The sequence below is a fragment of the Thunnus maccoyii genome, chromosome 15 (genome assembly GCF_910596095.1).
Source record: "Thunnus maccoyii chromosome 15, fThuMac1.1, whole genome shotgun sequence".
NCBI classification, from domain to species: Eukaryota; Metazoa; Chordata; class Actinopteri; order Scombriformes; family Scombridae; genus Thunnus; species Thunnus maccoyii.
The window spans coordinates 14,203,135-14,223,813 of NC_056547.1; the positions used below are offsets into that span (position 1 = coordinate 14,203,135).

General features: G+C 39.6%; 1 protein-coding gene and 1 long non-coding RNA gene across 8 annotated transcripts in view; one reads left to right on the forward strand and one right to left on the reverse strand.

The window, feature by feature from the left end:
- LOC121912544 (teashirt homolog 1-like) overlaps positions 1–20,679 on the reverse strand; it is a 195,504-nt gene that overhangs the window by 45,867 nt on the left and 128,958 nt on the right. For 4 of the 7 annotated variants that reach the window (XM_042434727.1, XM_042434726.1, XM_042434725.1 and 1 more), the window contains one exon: positions 4,417–4,533. In XM_042434727.1, the coding sequence (XP_042290661.1) occupies positions 4,417–4,533 (117 nt within the window). Of the gene's footprint in view, positions 1–3,823; positions 4,534–4,691; positions 5,023–11,778; positions 11,842–20,679 lie in introns of those variants that run through there. The other 3 variants (XR_006100096.1, XM_042434729.1, XM_042434731.1) reach the window with 3 other exon arrangements.
- LOC121912547 lies at positions 5,980–19,041 on the forward strand. Its single transcript, XR_006100099.1, has 3 exons — positions 5,980–6,278; positions 8,075–8,158; positions 18,685–19,041. It is a non-coding gene; the product is annotated as an uncharacterized LOC121912547 (long non-coding RNA).

Consider the following 20,679-nt stretch of genomic DNA (forward strand, 5'->3'; position numbering starts at 1 on the left):
ATGAGAATCTAGATCTGGATCAAATATTTCTAAACTTTCACATCTAAGAGTGAAAGGAAACAGAGCGGATTTCACATCTCCCTGCCTAATTCAGCATAAGCACGGTGCAGTAGAAAGATGGCAATCCCTCTATACTTATGGACCTGTATCCTGGTTGATCCCACTGTGTACTGGTCTACTCTGCCTCTTCCTCTTGTCTCAGTCAGTACCTCTGAACGTTGTGCAGGATGGGTTATAAAAAATGTTAACTCCTGTGGAATAAATTTAACGCAGTGTCACACTGTAATCACGCTGACATGTTGAATGATTAGTTGACAGATTCATTACTTAGAGTGACAGTGTTTGATTTAAGATATTGTGGCTGGCAAACTAAGAGCGAGAGTAGAGGTGCAGCAGTGCCATTAATTCTCCAACAGCAATCAAAACTGTGACCTCAGTATCGAGGCAAATACAGAATTATGGCTTCTTTGTACATTTTACATGCAGTTATCTCTCATCTACTAATTAAACTAATTACTGGTTATCTAGCTGTAATATGTTCAGGGTGTATCATATTTAAACGTGACAATGTGCTGTGTATTATCCACAGCTTTCTGTAAGCGGCGACAGAAAAAAGTTGCTCAGGTGTCAAAGGTCACTCGATTACTGCAGTTACTATCAACCTCTTCAGTGTCCCCTGTTCTATGGATAGAAAGTTGGTACTATGCAATTGAACATCCTATTAATATGGACTGGAATTAAGGATTATTTTCATAAAAAATTGGGAAAAATGCCCTTCACAAGCTCCCACAGCTAAAAAAAACCCTCAGATATTCAATTTACAATGATATTAAACAGAGAAAGCAGCAAATAATCACATTTGAGAAGCAAGAATCAGTCAATGTTTATCACTTTTTGCTTATTAAATGACTTAAATGTTTCACTAATAATCAAAATTGTTGTTGATTAATTTTCAATCCGTCAACTGATCGATTAATCAACTAACTGTTTTAGCTCTAACTAAAATTAGACATAAACAAGGGCAATACTTGCAAAATAACATGAATTTTACACTTTGCTATCATCACCTAGTACATGAGTTGAACATTTGTTTTTTATTTCACATGAAATACAAAATCCAAGGGAAACAAAAAGGGAAACAAAACTCTGCGGCTACCCTGATATGTTCTTTTTTTTTATGATTTTACCTCCTTACCTTTATTCTCATCATAATTACTGTTACTTGATATTGCTGCTTTGTTTACTTTTCATTAATTGCATGTGGTCCTGTGAGAAATACCTCAACACAACTGCACCTCAGTTGGAGGGAGGGGGGGGGGGGGCAAAAAAAAAATGAAAATGACGACAAATGACTGCTTCAAAAGTCTCTGCTGCTCAAATTGCACTGCACTGAACTTAACTGCCAAAACTAACAGATGCAGTAATGCGGTTCCAAATGAAAGAACACTGATGTATTGTCACTGGTCATAAAGTAGATAGGGTACAGCGCCATTACAGGGTCTAAAATCATCACTGTGACTGATGAAACTGAGCCCATTTGAAATGGCATACAAAGAACCATTCAAACCTTTCTCTCTGAGGAGCGCATGCAACATTTTGTTTTAGTGCAACTCCGAAGTGACAAATCTGGGTTGCGGAAATATCTGGTAATGCATTGTAAAAATAGCTTGTTTATAGGTGTGTACGCCATTTCACAGAGGAAACACACACACAAACACACACGCACACACGACTAGAGAGGTGTTAAAGTTTTTTGGATTGACCATACGTCAAGCACTGGAAATAATGTAGAGACAAAGCCTGCCAAGTTGGGATTGACCATTACTGCCTGTGATGTATGTGTCTGTCACAAAAACAGACAATTAAATCAATATTCAAAGGCTGAGCCAGAATGGGGCCACTTCAGAGCTCAGCTGAATGACCAGAAGAGGCTAGAACAGGACAACCGATACTTTTTTTTTTCACTTTTTTTGGGGGGGATTTCACCACTATTTGTGGCGGAGGTATAAACCGGCACTGTTCGTTTTCACGTTGCAGTCTTGTTCTTCAAACACATTTCTCTCTATCCATCACTAAAGCCTCCCGTCAATTAGAAATTACAGCCCCACCGAGTTCAAAGTCTTCCCGTCACAACCTTGATTAAGTCTGCTTAACCTCACATTTCCACCGCCTGCTTAACATTCTACAGCTGTTTTATTCGGCTTTGGTCATTACTGCATGAACTTCAAAGGCTCCTCTCCCGTCATTTGGAAATGCGCGTCAATCACACACATCTCCCAGGGACATCAAATGGATTCGGGCAAACATGCGATTCTTTAGCAGAATAGATCATGTCTGGTCAACTTAGCGACAACATGGAGGCCTGATTGTCAGGAGGTGATATGTGTGGGGGTTAAAATTGAAATTTTGGTGTTGAATTTCACTAAATATATAATTAGTTACTTTTACTGAGGTACTTTTTCTTTTAAAAACAAATATATTCCTGCTACATGTGAATCAGTTCGTAACCTCGAACAATTTAGCTGCATGCATACTAATTTGTAACACACCGAAATACCAAATATTATTATATTATTTTAACGGGTTAATTGGAGCTAAACTCATTTTCAAAATCATATTGCATCAGTACTGTTTCTATAGTGACTTTTAGAGTGAGTTTGTGCTACCAAACTGTGATTTTACACACTTGATCTCCTCCATTATCACAGTTACATTCATGTTTGGTGTTACATGTATATAGTTTTTCCTGTGGCACGTGTGTCTTAAACATTTATGACATCTTTACAACACTTCCTTCTCTAAAGAGATGAACACAGAGGTTAGGTCAAGTGACCACAATGAAGTGACCATAAGAAGTACCCTCCCCAGTTCACCCTGCAGTGTTTTAAGGCTATTTCTGTATGAGATGCTCCCTCTGTGATCTCGCTACGCCCCAGCACCCTCCTCCCCCCACCCCCCCTCCTCCCCTTGTTCCCTCCCCCTTGGGTATTAATCGCAAAGTATTTATCCCGCTTGAGAACTTTTCTTTCAATTTGTCTTTTCTTTGCTTCCTCGGCGGGGGCAAAAAGTTATCCTTTGAGGGAGTCCAGCTGCCGGGCGCATGCGTGTCTCCATGGTGAATGATTTACTGATGTTCATCAGGAATGAATAGATCAAAGGCAGTCGCATGACAGGCGATCAATCAAGCATCAAATCAAGGATGGCAATCCCAGAGCGGAACACAAGATGAAAATACGCCACTTTTCTGTCTCTCTCCTTTTTTTTTTTTTTTTTTTTGCTTTTTTGCTTTTTACTGGCACTAACACATCAAACAGGTTAGCCTGTAAAAATGAGATAAGATGAGCTTTGTTTGGAGAACTTGGATGCTGGCAACCTAGTGGAGGATCAGCTTTAAAGCGTTGAAACTGAAGTGCAGCTGAGCGCATTCACGTCTCAGAGGCAAAATTGGCAATGAAGCATATGGCTGCGTAAATGAGACAAAAGCCTACTGTTGCCAGCCAAACACGTCTTACTAGATTAGTAAAATAGAATAAACTTATCATGGGTTACTCCTACTTTGTAAAACTAAACATAAAGACAGAATTAACCTGATTCCTTTGCTCCAAAACTGAATGCACATACTGACTAGACTTACTGGTACGGTAATAGAGAAGTCCACTGTCCTTGTATTATGTCCTACATCAGGCCTATCAGCTGCTGTGTAAACTTGCCTGCATGTGTCTGATTCCTGGCTGAGGGAGGAGGAGGGAGGGAGGGAGGGGGGGAGATAACGTGTGTGTATGAGTCTCTGATGGGGGTGTTTGTTTGCAGAGCCGGGGCTTACCTGCTGACCGCCGCGGTGCTTGCTGCTTTCTCCTCGGCATGCTGCTGCAAGACTTTCCGCTTGACTTTTCATGCAGAGATCAAAATTGCGGCCGAGCTGGAGAGGAAACCGGTGCAACGGGGGAGGAAATCAAAGCCGGTAGCGTTTCCTCAGCTCTTCAGCCGGGGGGGTTGATATGATTAAAGTGGCGGTGTGTGTAGATCCCTCGCAGGGTGAAGAAGTCTTACTTTTTTTTTTCTCTCACGAGGCAAGTGGAGGTTTAATCTCTACACGATCATATTTTTTTTGTAATCGGTATGTCCGGTGAGAAAAAAAAAAACGATTACAAATAATTTAAAGCAAGAGGGGCTCGTCCGTTAACTTCTGTCGATCACACAAACTCATCGCAGGCTGGGTTGGTGAAAAACTGACGGAAAAAAAAAAAGCTCCGTGCGGATCTCAGTCTATCGTGGAGGGGATATATGGACAGCTGCCTCAGCCCCCGTTGCTGTCTTTCAATCAAAAAGAGGTTTACACCCCTTCACTGGGCTATTTCATACCTCTATTCACGCCAAAAGTGAAGAAAACGGGACTCCTCTTGCGTTTTAACTCACTCGCCGGTGGAGACGAGTCCAAACTGCGCTGTGTAGTGTCTCTCTTTCTCTCCCTCTCCGTCCGTTCCGTCCGTCCGTCCAGGTGCCAGCTCCGGTCTCCAAACCCTCCGCTACAGTCTTTGGGAGGAAATCAGGAAGAAAAAAAAAAAGAGAGGAAAGAGTGACACGTTAGCCGGGGCTGCGTGTATGTCAATCAGTCAAGTGTGTGCGTGGAGAAACCCCACCGCGATCCGCGTTTCTCTGGAAAAACACCCCGCGGATAATGAAATACTCACATTTAAGCCTGCGCTGTCCGTCCGATTGTCAACATGGACACTTGACGAATTTCTCAGAAACTCATCACAAAACACAGCGAGCAGGCCCTCCCTCTGATCCGCAGGCTGACCGGGTTATTGTTGTTATTATTTCCTGTTGTTGTTGTTTTTTTTTGGTATTATTATTTATTCTAAAGAGCGCAACGAGCGTCCCTGGATATCCTCCGCAGTGAAATGTGCGCACATTGGTGATGCGCGGTGCGTTCAGACAGCTCCCACTGATAGACAGACACATCCAGCTGCCTTTCCGGCCTCTCCTTTACTCCACCCCTTCACAAGCGTCACCCTGACAGTCAGAGCCCACCTGTCAATCTGCTGCTCTAATTGTTCACTAGGATGGCTTTCATTTCAACGCCTCTCTGTCCCCCCCCCGCCCCCCCAGCACACATTACACAACGGGGGGAAAGGTACGTCCAGCTCGTGGACACGCAAGTAAACTTACATTAAAACAACAGAATAAAAGGAAACCTCAAAAAAAGTTGATGTGCAGCCTGTGTGTGTGTGTGTGTGTGTGAGAATTTAACATCCAACTGAGACATGGTTTAACAGTTACTGCTTCACTATTTCACAATCATATTCAGCCAGAGAGGTGAGGATTGCAATCATATTTTTCTACAGGCTACAGGCCTAATCATGTAGACTTATTGAAATTTCCAAGAAAATATACAAACATATAATGATCTCCATATAAAATCACCAGACTTTGTTGATCTTACACAAGGAGGAAAGTCTTTGCAACAAGCACAGCAAATTTATCGTTAATATATTGAGATTTTACCCTGAAATATCAATCAGTAATTCAAGAGTAGACTGAAACTAAAAATCTGTGGCAAAAAGTAAAAACTAGTGGTATAATTAAATTTTTGTCCCTAATGTGAATCAAGTTTAGTCCATTATCAAGATTTTCCTGGAATAAAACATCATTTTATGACACTTAAAGTTCTCACTTCACCACAAAATATGAAGAAAAATAATATTATGTTAAAGAGTTTTACTTGTTTAGAGGGTCTTTGCTGTGCAGTGCAGATCAGCTCTTTGTCTGTCTCAAAGTTTGCAAGAATGTGGATATTTTTTCGCTGACCTCTTTAGTGGGACAAAGGAGGTTGCAGATCGATTCGTTACACCTTTTTAGTGAGGCTTCTCGAGAAGGGGAGGGGCTCTGAATCCACAAGAGGCTCCATTAATAGCCTACTCTCCATCCTAACTATTATCCACCATAAAGTGTTTAGAAAAGGGCACACAACTAGGCTAATGTTATCTCAAATAAGACGTCGTGATATAGGAGAGACTGAAGTAGAGAGCAGCCAAAAAAAAAAAAAGAAAAAAAAAGTTTAAAGTTAGTTTTTTATTACTGAGTATTTAATAGACGGTGCGATGACTATCACAACACATATTGGATCAGTCCAGACTCGATGCGCTCTTCTTCAGTCTGCAGCCAGCCATCGGACTTTCATCCAGCCACTCCGGCTCTAGCCAAGGATAGGACCGTCACCGGGGGGACCGTTTACAAGAAAATGGATTACAAACTTCCTGGTTTAACTGATTCCGGTGAGTTTCTGAATTTACCACTTAAGCCAACTTTGCGCAGTGAACATATAAACAGATGTCTCCCCGTCATTACGCACAGCACTGAAACTCCTCACAAGATTTCTGCGTCTTTACGCTCGGTGTTTTTCGAGCTACTGCCTCCAGCAAAACTGATTTTCTGAGCAGGAAAGATGTCCGAGGTCGCTTATTATGTGGTAAAAGAACTACCAAGTACCGCCCCAACATCTGTCTATCCCTGTCTGTCAAAGCGGCCTGCCCGCTGATTGATGGAGCCGACTTACGTCACTAATATTTCCACCCAAAGTCGGCGGACAGACACACAGGAGAGCTACAGCTCACAAATTATTGCTCCCTTTTCTCGTAGAAAAATCTACAATGTGAGCCTAGATAGGCTGACGGTGTTTAAGCCGAATTCCTTAGAATTTAAATAAACAGTACACACTGAAAATGAACTTGAAAACTAAGGTTTAACAGGTATTTTGTATCCTGTGCTGGCTCATTTAAAATACTTCTGAATCCTGCTGTTGACAACTGAGTAAACTGCCTGACGTTTTTTTTGTGTGAGGGAAATCCATGAGATGTATACACAGCAGCACAGTGTTTAGAAAGGTAGTTATTACTGCAGTAGCTCACCCACAAAACATAAACATAAAAGCTTGGCTGTAATTACATCATGGGTGCAGATGGAAACAGATTCTCGGCTTCTGAGTGAAGTTGAAATACATATTTTTTATGCATTTTCTTTTACCTATTTCAGTGATGTCGGACGATATTACCCATCTAAAGCAAAAAGAAGAAAAAACAACATGTTTCATTCAACACCTTTTGATTTTAAATTATCTTCCACCTTCACTGAGGATGTTTCTTTATTCAGCTAAATGTAGAGCTCAGTGACTTTGTGGGTTCGTAAAATGAACCCACAATACAAACTAGACAATGTTGATCCATCTTCTGTTGCTTTTAGGCATCAAAGAAACAGCAGAGGAATCATAGCAGAGCAGCTTGTGCAGGGTCTGATCCCGGGCCAGCAGGGGGGGACATGGGGTCCAAGAGGCAGGGGCAGTAACCGTCTCTGCATCCAAATACATCTACATGTGCAGGACTTCTTCAGAATTCACAACACACTCCAGAGTTTATCTCTTATTATGATGCATTTTCTGTCTTTTGTGGTAAATTTCTTTCATTTTTACTTTCTGTACTGATATTTTGCTTTCTTTCTATCTATCACAGTTTCAGGCCTTTCTTTCTTTGTCCTTTCTTTACATGCCCTGTATAAAACTACTGTGAAACAACACTATTTTAATTTACAACATTATCATTTGATGAGTATTTGTGACCTCAAGGCTGAATTGCACAAACTGAATTATAGCAAGACCGTCAACTGTTGGGCTTTTACTACAAAATAATTCATATCAAATTGTCCTGCTATTCCCTGCAAGTCAAACATAACATTTTAACTTTTCAGCTGCAATGATAAATATATTTTCCACATACAATCAGGACATCATGATCCAAATCCCTCGCTACACTAACACTACCCGTGATGCAGCCACCCGGGGTCCGTGTGCATGTATGACAAAAGCCGAACACACAAACAGTTGCTTCCCTCCAACCCCAACTTGTATACACGAAGCCCTTCTTCCACATACTGTGACACGCTGACAGCCTGATGACATGTCGTCCTGTTTCCTTTCTCTTCTGGGTGAAGATATTCCCTCACAACGGGGGGAGAACATACATGTAGTCGTCATGTATATTTACATACATTATTCTCTACTTTTTTTTTCCCTCTGTAGGTCTGACATGAACATCTGAAGAGAAGCTGTTTATAAAATCTAGTGGATCACAATGCAAAGGAGTCCAGCAGGTTGTCAGATCAGGTGAGGAAACGTTGATACTCTAACTCAAATGACCAAATTATGATTCAAATACTATTTTTTAATGTAAATACTGTAACTTTGAATATCATTGTGTGGTTCTCATATGCAGTAAGCATAAAACCAAATATTGGGGATGATTTGCCACCAATATACATGTATTTAGAGCACATTAATGTTTTACAGTGTGTGAGAAACGTCATTAATTATCTGTTCATGTAAAATATAAATGTTGTTTATGACATTAGCTTGTATTTTTATCAGCTGTGACACACATTTCAACACATTTTTTTTCATGATTCACTTGAATTATAATTCTAATTGAGCCATATTTTCACTTGGACTTTTTACCACCTAACAATACAGAATTATTTGCAAAACTCCAATGTGCTTTTTTTTTTTAAAAAAAAAGAATAAATAAAACTTAAGTCACACCTTCAGCTTTGTCTTCACATGTTATTGAAATCCTTATGTAAGCCACGGTGCGATACTTGCAGGTCAAACACAAAATATGTACAGCTGTAAAAAAAAATCCAAAATGAACGACTACCTCCTCATCCTTCTCTATACTTCATCATCTTTACTACTATTCCCACCCTCCTCCTCTCCTCATTATCATCACTATCTCAGATAGCCTCACACGATCCTCTTACCATTTTTGAAAATGATATAAAATGCTACACAGTGTAGCAATGTAGCATTTAATCATTTACCATCTTTTTTTTTGTAATTCAGTAAATGAGCTGAAAACCACTTTTAATGCATTTGGAAGTGTTCGCTGTGCAGTCGAGAGATGTTTTCAGACTGACAAAGTATAGAGATTAATATATATAAAACATCCTTTAGCCACATTTGTACAGAGTTTGCCCTCAGGGGTTCGTTTGTCAGTATGTTTTAATTCGGTTAAATTGATGCAGGTCAGTTGAGTTTAAGCAAGGTTAGGTATAACAACAAAAACCATGATGACACAAACCAAGAGTTTAATGCCTACCTCTTAATATTGATAAATAATTAACGCTCGATTGCATATTTTGGCCTGTGGCTAACCACTCGAGCTATTTTACAGTCATGAACCTCTGATGTCAAAGGGTTTGGGCTCCTCTGGCACACACACATACCACAAATTTGCTATCAGTGCTCCGTGGTGTTTAGCGTGTCTGTTTACAGGTCTCTGTGTTATGCTGTTTGACAAACCTAGTCTCTATTACGTGTTAGTCAGATGGAGATCTGCCACCGCGCCGGACTGCTATACTTATTCTTGGTGGACTTGAAATAGAGTGTAATCTTTTCCCTTAGTTTCATTCAAATAAGTTAACATTTGGAATGATGAAGGCTCACAGCTTATGATAATGCCTCTCTTCATAATCTTGAGTAATCTTCAATCAATGATGGGTCCTATCAGATTTCAGACACTCATTGACAGCCTGAATATAAGAATATATCATAAAAAATTAATAAAGAAGAGGCTCTAACTTTGACACGAGCTATATCTCCACATCTATCAGATAAGACTGCATAATTAAAATGCCAAGTGTGAGTATGGAGAGAGAGGGGTTTTGGATATTTTATAGAGATTTACTTTTCCGCGACTTGTTTAATGTGTAGACTTAAAATGATATGTTGCTGTAGTTTTGACAATGCAATTAAAGGTTTGTAATCCCCACCTGAGCTTTTTTTTTTTTTTGATTTTTTGATTTTGTCAGATCGGACGGAGAATGTGATGAAATGCTGCGTAGTGGTGACAGATGCAAGTTTATTAAAACCGTTTTGAGTCTCTCTGAGGGATTCGAGACATTATTTTTGGTTATTTTATGGCAACGAGAGAGCTCAAAACAGGAAAAGGCTTGTTTACATAAACTATGAAATAATAGTTCAGAGCATCAGAATGCACTGTAGTTAAAAAAAACCCACTTCTTTTAAACATGAGCTACATCACATACCATCACAGTCAAAACTTTATCTGTGCTCAGAAACAAATATAGTGAAAGAGAGATTTCCTTCTTTCTGGAACAACCTTGCTAAACATCCTTACTAACTCGGCTGAATAAAGTGACATATTTCACGTTTCGAAATACCAGCCTCCCTGACATACACACTCCTTCCCTCTCCTCCTCCCTTGCCTTTTGTTTTCTTTGACACGTGCACTCCAATTAGCATTTTTCAGCCATTAAGGAGGAAAGAGAAGCAGCCAAATGTTTGTCTCACCAAGCTCTTTTTTTCCGACAAGACTTTTTGAGCCCTGCAGAACAAAAAAAAAAAAGAAAAAAACAACATTCAGACAGACTCAATATTATCCTCAATGTTAACATGATCTTCTTCACATAACAATTACCAATAGCTTTATCTGGGAAACTGATGTGACAATGCAACCACTTGCATTAACTAGAACAGTTGTCAGTCTGCAATTTAGAGCAATTAAAATGATTACAATGACTTTTTTATGCAAGAACACAAAAATTAAAGATTATTTTCTTCTTCGGTGACATCCTGTAATCTTTTAAACGTTTTCATTTTCTAAATATTTTCATTTCTCCAATAGACGAATACATTTCCATACGCAGTACGACTTCTCAACACAAGTAGCTCCTTATAACCTTATGCAATAAAAAAAAAACCCAACTGTCTCCTCAGGATTACATCCAAAAACTGTATAATAGTGCTCAGTTAGGCAGTGAGACTACAGTTAGAAGTTGAGTTTTTTCAGTCCTCTTGTGTGTCAAATTACTGCATCCTAATCTTCAGCTTTATTCCCTAAATTTTAAATCTGCGAATCTCAAATTGCACAGATCCCTTGCTGTGGGCTTTGACTGCAAAATCTGTCATTGCTGCTTGTGTGCTGTACATTTAGGGAGAAAATGCTCTTAAAAAGGTGCTTTTCTGACATTAAAATGACTTGTGTGCACAGCGCCGGTCGATCCATGTAGTTTGAGGCATATATTTATGAATAGGAACCTTTAATTAGGGCTTGTGTTTCCTCCCTAGTCACATTGAGGGATGGTCCTCGCCGACATTCATTAATGATAATCACCAAGAGCGATGGCATAGCTACAGGCCAAGTCTCAAGGGACCCGACACTTGAAAAGAAGCATTAAATTACACAGAGGGACTCTTTAATTGCAAAAAGGAAAATATATAGCCATCATTGTTAAATATGATCTTTTGTAAGCCTTTACTGGTTCAAGGATTTGTCTAAGGATTTCTTATCCTTAAACTCTTTCAAATGAATCTAGAGCTATTTCCGTGATAATACACCACAGAGCACTTTTTCAAAACACAGATTTCTACTCCTCTGAGCTTTTTGCTACTGCAAACCAAACAAGAATGGTAATATGTTTTATACATTTGCATTTTATTGTAAAATGAAACCATTCCAAGAACATGTGCATTCACACTAGAGCTGAAACAATAAATACATTAATTGATCAGTTAATAAACAGAGAATTTTAATAAACGTTATGGTCATTTTTTCCAAGCAAAAATATCAAACGTTCTCTGGTTGCAGCTTCTAAAATATGAGGGTTTTTTTCTTTTTGTCTGTTTCATATCATTGTAAACTGAATATCTTTGGGTTTTGGACTGTTGATCAGACAAAACAAGACATCTGAAGACATCTGAGACCTCACCTTGAGCTTCAGGAAAATCCAACATGCATTTCTCACAATTTCTTCAACCGAACCAGTGATTGACTGAGAAAATAATCAGCAGATGAAAATAATTGTTAGTTGCAGCCCTAATGCACACTTTCAGAAACTTGTGCATGAACACACACACACACACACACACACACACACACACACACACACACACACACACACACACACACACACACACACGTGCATACACACACAGCCAAACTCCTGACCTAATTGCTCAGTCTCACTCAACTAATTAATCACAGCTGACTTAACATGGTGACAAGGTTAGGCTAGGTGACATTCTCCAAAAATCTGTCTTTCTGCCCCCTCTTTCTCTCTTTCTGCCTCTCCTTCTTGCATTTTTCTTCCTTCCTTCTATCTCTGCTTCTCTCCATGTCTGTTTTTCTTCCTAGGGAGCTCCTTTTCATACGTTACCATATTTTGTATTTTTTAAAAAATCGTTTAATGTGTGTGAATAAATTACAAATAAAGTGTTTAGAATATACCTGTCTTTTCATTTCTTAGTCTTTCCATCTTCCTCCCTTCCTTACCATCTATATTTATTACTATCAGATCATGTCTAGCTTGAATCCAAATGGAGAGCATAACTTGGCCCACATCTATTTTTACCTGTTATTGGGGAGGGAGTTTCACAGAGGTGAGAGTGGGCATGCTGGGAAAGAAGGAGGGTTAGGGGCGGGGTCACAATGCTCCATTAATCAAAAAGAATGACACTCATGTCGTCCCTGACAACCATCCTGCCACCCGCACGTCTGTTCCCCTCCTCCTCCTCCATCCCACTCAACCAGGACAACTTTAGTGATGGGGAGGGTGGAGAGAATGAGAGATAGGGAGGGGTGGGTTGGGGGGGGGGTGGGTGAGCAAACTTTATTAATCAAGCATCTCAGATTAATTGTTATGAAGTGTCACCCATAAATTCTCCATTTGGATTTAATAATCTTGGAGGTAGACTTAACAATCTCTGTCGTGATTTGAGTTTTATTGAAGAGGCTGCAGAGAGATCGAGAGAGAGAGAGAGAGAGAGAGAGAGAGAGAGAGGGAGGGAGAGAGATGCAGTGACACAAATAGCTTCTCAGCGGACAGTCCCTCTCCGCATGACAGTTATGAAATACAATTATCAGCGAGATCTGCTTAAGAATTCATCAACTGCACCCCTGCCTTCCAAGGAGAAAAGGGAAAAAAAATCCTACATACAAAGCAAGTCTTAACTGATAAGACTTCTCTTTTCCCCGCAGCCCTTAAACTATCATTTGAATTTTTCTCTGTCTCAGACATGTTAAGTCACTGTAAAGGTATGGCGCGCATATTGCTTTGAAAGGCCTCTGCATTATATTAAAGCATAAATCATGAGGTAATCAGGGAATATGGTAAATGACACACCACATGCAAATCTTCCGAGATGTTGAGCAGTTTGTTTGAAATGTATTACCAGTTGGTTTGCATCAGGGTCAATAATAGCAGTTAATCTCCTCCAGCAGTGAAAATATACTGTCACTGAATTGTGCGACATCCTGTCAGCTCTCAAAAGTAACAGAATCATAAAACGCAAATGATTTCAATCAATTGTCGTCTAATTGCAGTCGTATCTTTTGAAATGAACGAAGAACGGCCACTATGTAGGTTGACAGTGTGCATAAAATTAGCATAGCTTTGCATATTGGAATGCCATTAATGTTAGTTTTATCGGAGGCTCGGGTTTTCCTCTTATTTTGTGTGTTGGCATTGTCTTAAGGGAACAAGGGCAAAATAATACTGGTACAGTCCACATGATGGTTGGAGTAATGGTTTGACTCAACTATCATTAGGACACTTTTACAAAATGGAGCTAATTTCTCCATCAAAGAGCAGCATCTGGCCTTGTTTCTATCTCGTATTAGTCTGTCTGATCCAGGAAAGCTATTTCCTGAGAAAAATAATCTGTCCGTTGTGGATGGGTTGACAAAAGACAGATCTAACGGACAGAAAAAGAGTCTGTCTTTGTTCAGAATAATAATGGAAAGTCTTTATGTGACAGTTTTTGGGGGAAATGCTGGAGAAGCTTGTTAAACATGTGCCTTTAACTACACGTTCCCCTCCACCAGATATCATCCTGATCAATGACACCCCGCTCTGTGAAAAATGACGATTGCTGGAGGCGCGGTAAATGTTTTAGCTATCAACGCTGCCTCACCCCCCACACCCCCGCTCCCTCCACCCCCACCACCACCTCCACCCTCGTCACCCAACTCCACGGCCAATCCTTCACTCACACTACATCATGGCCCTTGCCTGGTTAAATCCGAGCCCATCTTTTCCCATCAGTAATTGCGGTTGTCTTCTCGTGATGTGTGACTTCTGAACGATTCCTTCACTTCAAGCTCATATGTTGTGGTGCTGTTGAAGCGCTAATTTTACAAGATGGTGAGGAAATTTTCAAATAGTGTTTTGACACTCCAGCACTGCAGGAGGCCAGACCACAGGAAACCCTTAAGTGTATTTACATGCAGTGTAATCATGTGATTAAGACCAAAGTACAGCAACACAAATTACAACTGTAAGTTATATTACTTGAATTAAGGTTGTTTGATTACCATTGATCTTTCAAATTACTCTTTACCTATTGAGTGAATGCAAAATGGTTTGTCTGATGTGATGTATTTAAAATAACAACAAAACAGATTTCATGTTGCAACTAATTCTGCAATTATGACTGCTTGCATTGCATTTTCCTTTATATTGTTTTTTTTCTGTTAGCCTGCAGGATTCAGTACATCCTCCTGGATATTAACTATCAAATAACTCATATACTTGTGTAATAAGAGAAGTAAACTATATATGTCTTACCAAACTATAAACTCAGTCCAGGTATGCTTGGATTAGGGCACTATCAGATAAGTATGTCTCGAGCTCCATCCATCTCATGCCAGAAATCCAGAAAAAATATTGCAAAAAAGTTATTACACCTGGTTTTAGGCATTTAAAAAAAAGAGAAGATGATCTAATGGAAACAGATTTTTCAAATAAACTTTCAAGGATAGGTTCACAATTTTTCAAGTCTGTCTTAAAACAATATTCAGGTGTCCAAATGAACATTGAAACATGTTTAGCTTGCTGTAATCGTCCCTCCTGTTCATACTGAGCATTAGAAGATCCCTTTCAAACGCTCTTATAATGTGAGTGATGGAGGACAAATTCCACAGTCCCCATTTTGAGAGAAATGTATTTAAAAGTTTATCTGAAGATAATATGAGGCTTCAGACATGTGAGTTAGTCAAATAAAGTGGATATTTTCCACAGTTAGTCTTTTCAGTGAGAAAAAAAAATTCTCTCTTTGTGTCTCAACTGCAGTAGAAGGATCATATCAAAAGGGACCAGAGAGAATTTGGCAATAAAAAGACAGTAACTTTGAAAGATTGATTTGACTAATTTGGACAGCTGAAGCTTCATATTAGCTTCAAATAAACTTTTAAATACATTTTTGCACAGAAGGATCTTGTCCCCCATCACTTAAGCTGGGAATGCATTATGAAGGGATCTCTTAATGGCCAGTATGAACAGGGGGAATGATTACAGCAAGAAAAAAATGTGTCAATGTTCATTTGGGCACCTGACTATTGTTTTAGGACACATGTGAAAAACTGTGTATCTTTTAATGTTTCTATGCCTGCTTCTACTTCTTCTACTGATGCCAAAGCATTGATGTCATGCTGCCACTAACCGTCTGATGCCTCCACTTCACCAAAAAGCAACATTACTTTTCTTATATTATATCAAATGGTTGTATAAGTGCTGCAGGTTGGTGCTGTGTGCTGCTGGTGTGGTATGACACCATACATGCTGTCGCTGGTGATTGGGTGTCAGCCATGTGTGGACTACAACTAGTTCCCCTTTGAGATAATAAAGTTTATCAATCAAATTGAATCATGTCATGTAGTTGTTTGAAACACGAACAAATTCAAATTTTCTTTTGCTTTCATTTCAGAAATTTGCTTTTTTTAAATTTTCTTTTGATGTTTAATGGAGGAACTATTGTGCTATCGACTACAATACTTCTTAAAATCAAGCCCCTTAATAAAAATTTGAAAAGGAAGATACATTCCTTCTACAGGATATCAAATAAAAACAGAGCCAACTCTCCACCCCACTGCCCCCTCCATTCATTGCGTCTGCCCCAGTGGTCAAGGACACCCATATCAGTGGACGTCAGGGTAGGCCCCATCCATCAGGAAGGTATGGGTAATGGAATCACCCGGTGACAATGATCATCAGCACTGCAAACAATGGCCCATAAACATCCCTTGACAAGTGGTCAAATGCAGGAAAGGCGAGGTGGGGGTTGGGCGAGGGGGGTCTGAGGGATTGTACGTCTTTGTATGTGTGTCCACATGTGTGAGTCAGTCAGACAGAGAAAGAGGCTGTAACACGAGGTGAAACTGTGCTGCAGAGTAGCAGAGAAATGGTGAGGAAGATATCTCCCCGGGGATGATGTGGTGGGCCGACACGCTACCCCTGAAAACAAATGTCCCCTGTGGGTCGGAGTTCAAACATGCCTCAGCTCATTTTAAGAGTTTGCCTCCCCTACTTTCTCTCGATCTTCCTTCTCCTCTTTTTCCTTTCAGTTTTTAATCAGAGTTTTGTTTTATCTGATCTCTTGCTGCAGAGAGAGCCAGACGGCATATATACACCTTTGCCTGCTTTTTAATGAGAATTCCCATTCAATGCAGAAAAATGCAAAAATGAAAACCCCTGACCTTGGAAAAAAAATACTTCTTACTAAAGATCAAGTAAAAAAAAACAGTAAGTAAATGTAGCCAATCATCATTTCACTTTCTCCCTCAGTCAGTGCTGAATGAAACCCAATTAGAGAGAAGTTGAGGATTTCAAAGAAAGCAGAAAGTAGATTTTTTTTTTGTCTTCAAGTTAAGTTTCCAATGCAAGGAGTAGCTGTTGCTTTTGTCAAGCTGGGTGTTTCGTCACTTTTTTTTTTTTGTCAGCTGGTTTCTCTCTCTCTTACCCCACCCCCCCCCCCCCCCCCCCCCCCCCACCCCCCGTCCCCCCAACACACATACACACACCAGTTTAATTAGCCACCATTTGTCTCAGCTTTCCCTCTTTTCCTCTGTTTATCCAAACGTCAGGAATGACATTGGCCAATTAGCGCAATGAAATAGTTTAGCCCTCTGTAACACTTGGAACAGTACAAACCAAGTGGGATATTTGCTTGGAGCTCAAGGACTGGTGTGTTGCATTCATGTGTGTGTGTGTGTGTCGAGGTGTAATGGGGGTTCAAACAAAAGAAAACAGTGAATGTGAAAGCACAGTGGGTGTTGTTTAATAAAGATATTCTGTTGTTTTATTCTATTATTAGGTCAATATTATTTGCGTAATTTTATTTCAGGCTCATCACACAAAAGAAGGTGCTGTCTGTTATTGGCACAAAACATTTGCGGTGGAGTGATAGAGGGAATCATTATTTAATGTTTTGTCATTAGTTGCAGACTATATTGACCCTAAGATCAACTCGCTCCTCTAAAATCCAGAAATCCACATCAACAGCTGGATAATGGGTGCTGCAGTGATTTACTAATTGTCTTCAGGATTCAAATTAATAATTGGCAAAGCTTTCGCTCAAGTGCACATCTAAGTAGGCTTTGTCGCTCACTTGTATCTTCAGAAAAAAAAAAAAAAAAAAACGCAAAAGGCAGCTGAGACGATATCATTAACAGTCTCTCCAAATTGAAACAGTCATCAAGAGTGTCTTTAAATGTCTCTGGAAGCTTTTTGTTGAGTGCAAATGACATCTCGCTCATTTTGCTGGTGGCTACATGACTGATGTGTTGAATAAGACAGTCCGTTTTGACGCTTTTGAAGGCTGCGGGTTTGAAGTATATGATTCTGAAGTGCCAGCATATGCTTAGTGAGATAAGTAATTTGACACACAGACATCACAGCCTGCAAATCTTTCGTCTGGCTGCCTTGAGTGTCCACATCGGGCACTTTTTCAAGAACACTTTACAACTGTCACAACTGACTGTCAGCGTGCAAATGACACACACAAACGAGCTCATTTTGAACAAAGATTAGACAGCTGTCATATCAAAAAAATATAAATTCATGCAGACTAAAAATACCATTAATTTGATCTCAGGCGTTTTAAAAATTAATTTGCTATTTAAGAACCAAAGAATCCTCCTTTTTAAGCATCAGTTTTGTTTATTAGAGTAATTAAATTAACTACTCATCCTCTGGAGTGAAGCTAGATTTAAAGCGGGGATCAGTGAAGGCAACACAGCGATAACACCGCTGTTCAAATGACAGAAAAGCTTCTCCTGCTGTTATTTCTCTCTCTGAATAAGACACATTTGACTGAGCTACCTAATATGAAGAGACAACACAGAAAATACTACTCTTATTACTGCACACACACACAAAATAACACAGCATATATGTATATGTTTACACACAACCCTTGCACATTCACACACACACACACATCAGCCGAGGGGTCAGAGCTGCAAACGAAGTCGCTGACATTGTGGCACTTCTTTGGCAGCGCTGTGCAGGTGTCGTCTGCACACAGGCTTCTGAATAAATGGATCTGAAATGATTTACCCAGGGTATCTGCCACCTGAGCACAGACACATGCACTGTTCCCTGCATACACACACAGCCACCACTCCATACTGTACACACATAACACAACCCTCCCTCCCTCTGTTGTTCATAAAGAGACGCTGACGCAGAGACACACCAACACCAGCATGCTATGTAGCACAATAGTCAGGTGGTGTGACACAATATCAGCATGCTATTGTGTCACATCACCTGACAAATATAGCTTTTTACCAATGTGAGAGTTTCATACCCCTTTGTCTTATACCCATTTATTTTCAGACATAATGGAAAATATGACTATGAATAGCCGATTCCCTGACCTCGGCTTATCCAGCGACGTCTGCAGCATTATCAGCTGAAATATTCACTTTTACATGCTAACAAGAAGAGACGTTAGAGGCACAGGAGCAGCAGCACACAGGACGACTGGCTTAGGGCAAGACATCCAAGATCACAGCGGCTGTTGTCACCTACAAGCCACTTGCAATCATCCTGTAGAAGAGTAAATCTTTTTGTTTTTGTGATAGAAATGCAGGGTATGTGAGTTAATAAAGACACTGTGTGTGTGTGTGTCCGATTTCATTCTTAAATGATAATGTATATGTAAGTATGTCTGTACAATGAATACAAACAGAAGTGCTGCCATGACAGTGCAACACATGGCTCTTTTATTTAACAGTTATCTTTTTTTCAGGACAGATTTCGGTTTTGGTGGCATTCACATGAGCATTTGTGACACATCACATGATCACAGATGGCACAGATTGATGAGTGCAGAAGGGCTGTCAATTTTTTTATTCCAAACTTGAACTTGAACACTTTTGAATTGTGGGGGAAAAAATGTAATATTTGATCTGTTTGTTCTGTCTAAATTAAAAATTTAAACACAAAGGCTGTGTCTGGTTTTTAAGCAGAGACTGTTTTCCAAATACACCGTCGCTCTATCTATTGCATCCCATGTTGCTCAAACAGTAAACTACTACTTTAAATGCAGAAATGGAGGAAACTGTGGCACAGTGCTAAATCAATAATCGTGACGTAATCTGAGAAGTAATGTGAAGAAACTCTAGTATTTGGGATCAGACACCAAAAATGTGAATAAAGGTTAAGTTGTTTGCTGCTGTCACAATACCACAAAAACAAATCTGAAGTCACCTGTTAGCTTGTCAGTCAAGCAGCGATTGCCCTGAAAAGTGACATCGATTCTACAACAGTTTAAAATTAAGCTATGTAGGTTGCGTCCAAATTAATTGTAACAAATTATCATTTTTTTTCAAACTAGCCTTAGAGTGCAGTGTGTGAAAGAAAAACAATACTGCGAGTCAAAAAAGTGAAAATGCAGGATTGTAGAAACTGTTTCAAAAATACAATGTGGAATCCTAATGTAGGTGATTTCATTGTATCTTACATTCCAGAAAAAAAGATGTTATTAAAACACAATTTGACAATTTTTTTTAGAAATGTAGAGTCCACTGTCAGTTTTGGTCAAATATAACTGGTGTTGCATATCATTACAGACCACAACATTGCAGAAAAATTACAAGTAAGAGAAGACAAACTGTTCTGCAGTTTGCGGTTTGTTCCAGAGCACACAGGGTTAACAATTTGTTAGTCCAGCTCTGACGGGAGATACATCTCTGGCTGATGGGCAAAAAATTGACACTGACGCAAAGGAGAAAAACAACAAAGTCAAGAGGTGAAAAACGGAGGCATCAGAGAAATACATCATCATCCCACCTCTCTGACACTCTGTAGGGCTTGACCTTACCAGGCTGCTGGGTTGTCAGAGTGGCCTAATCAAGTAGTAGGCAGTGCTGCCAGACCTGCCCCGGTCTGAGAACACGCACAGCCTTGACTTCATCAGTCCAGCTGATACATGTGCATAAAGAGTGTGTTTTTTTTGTTTTTTTAAAAGTGGCCGTTTCACCTTTCTTCCATATTCAGTTTAGCTTGTTTATCCACACAGACAGCATAGTGAGGCTATAGGTCAAAAAAAAGGAAAGTGAGATATGAGATATCTATTCTAAACTGAACAAATATACAAACTGAGTATGAAATAATACACTTGCATATAAATTCACTTATTTTTAATGACATTTAAGTTGTTTTTTTTATGAAAACAAGGAGTATTACTTTTACAGATTGTGTTTGGTGAATGTTTTGTTAACATTTTGAAATTTTAAAAAAAGTATCTTGACTAAAATAACAACATTTAGGCTACAAACGCAGTAGGTAATGTCCTCTGATATCTGTTATAGCTGTTGAATCTGTTAC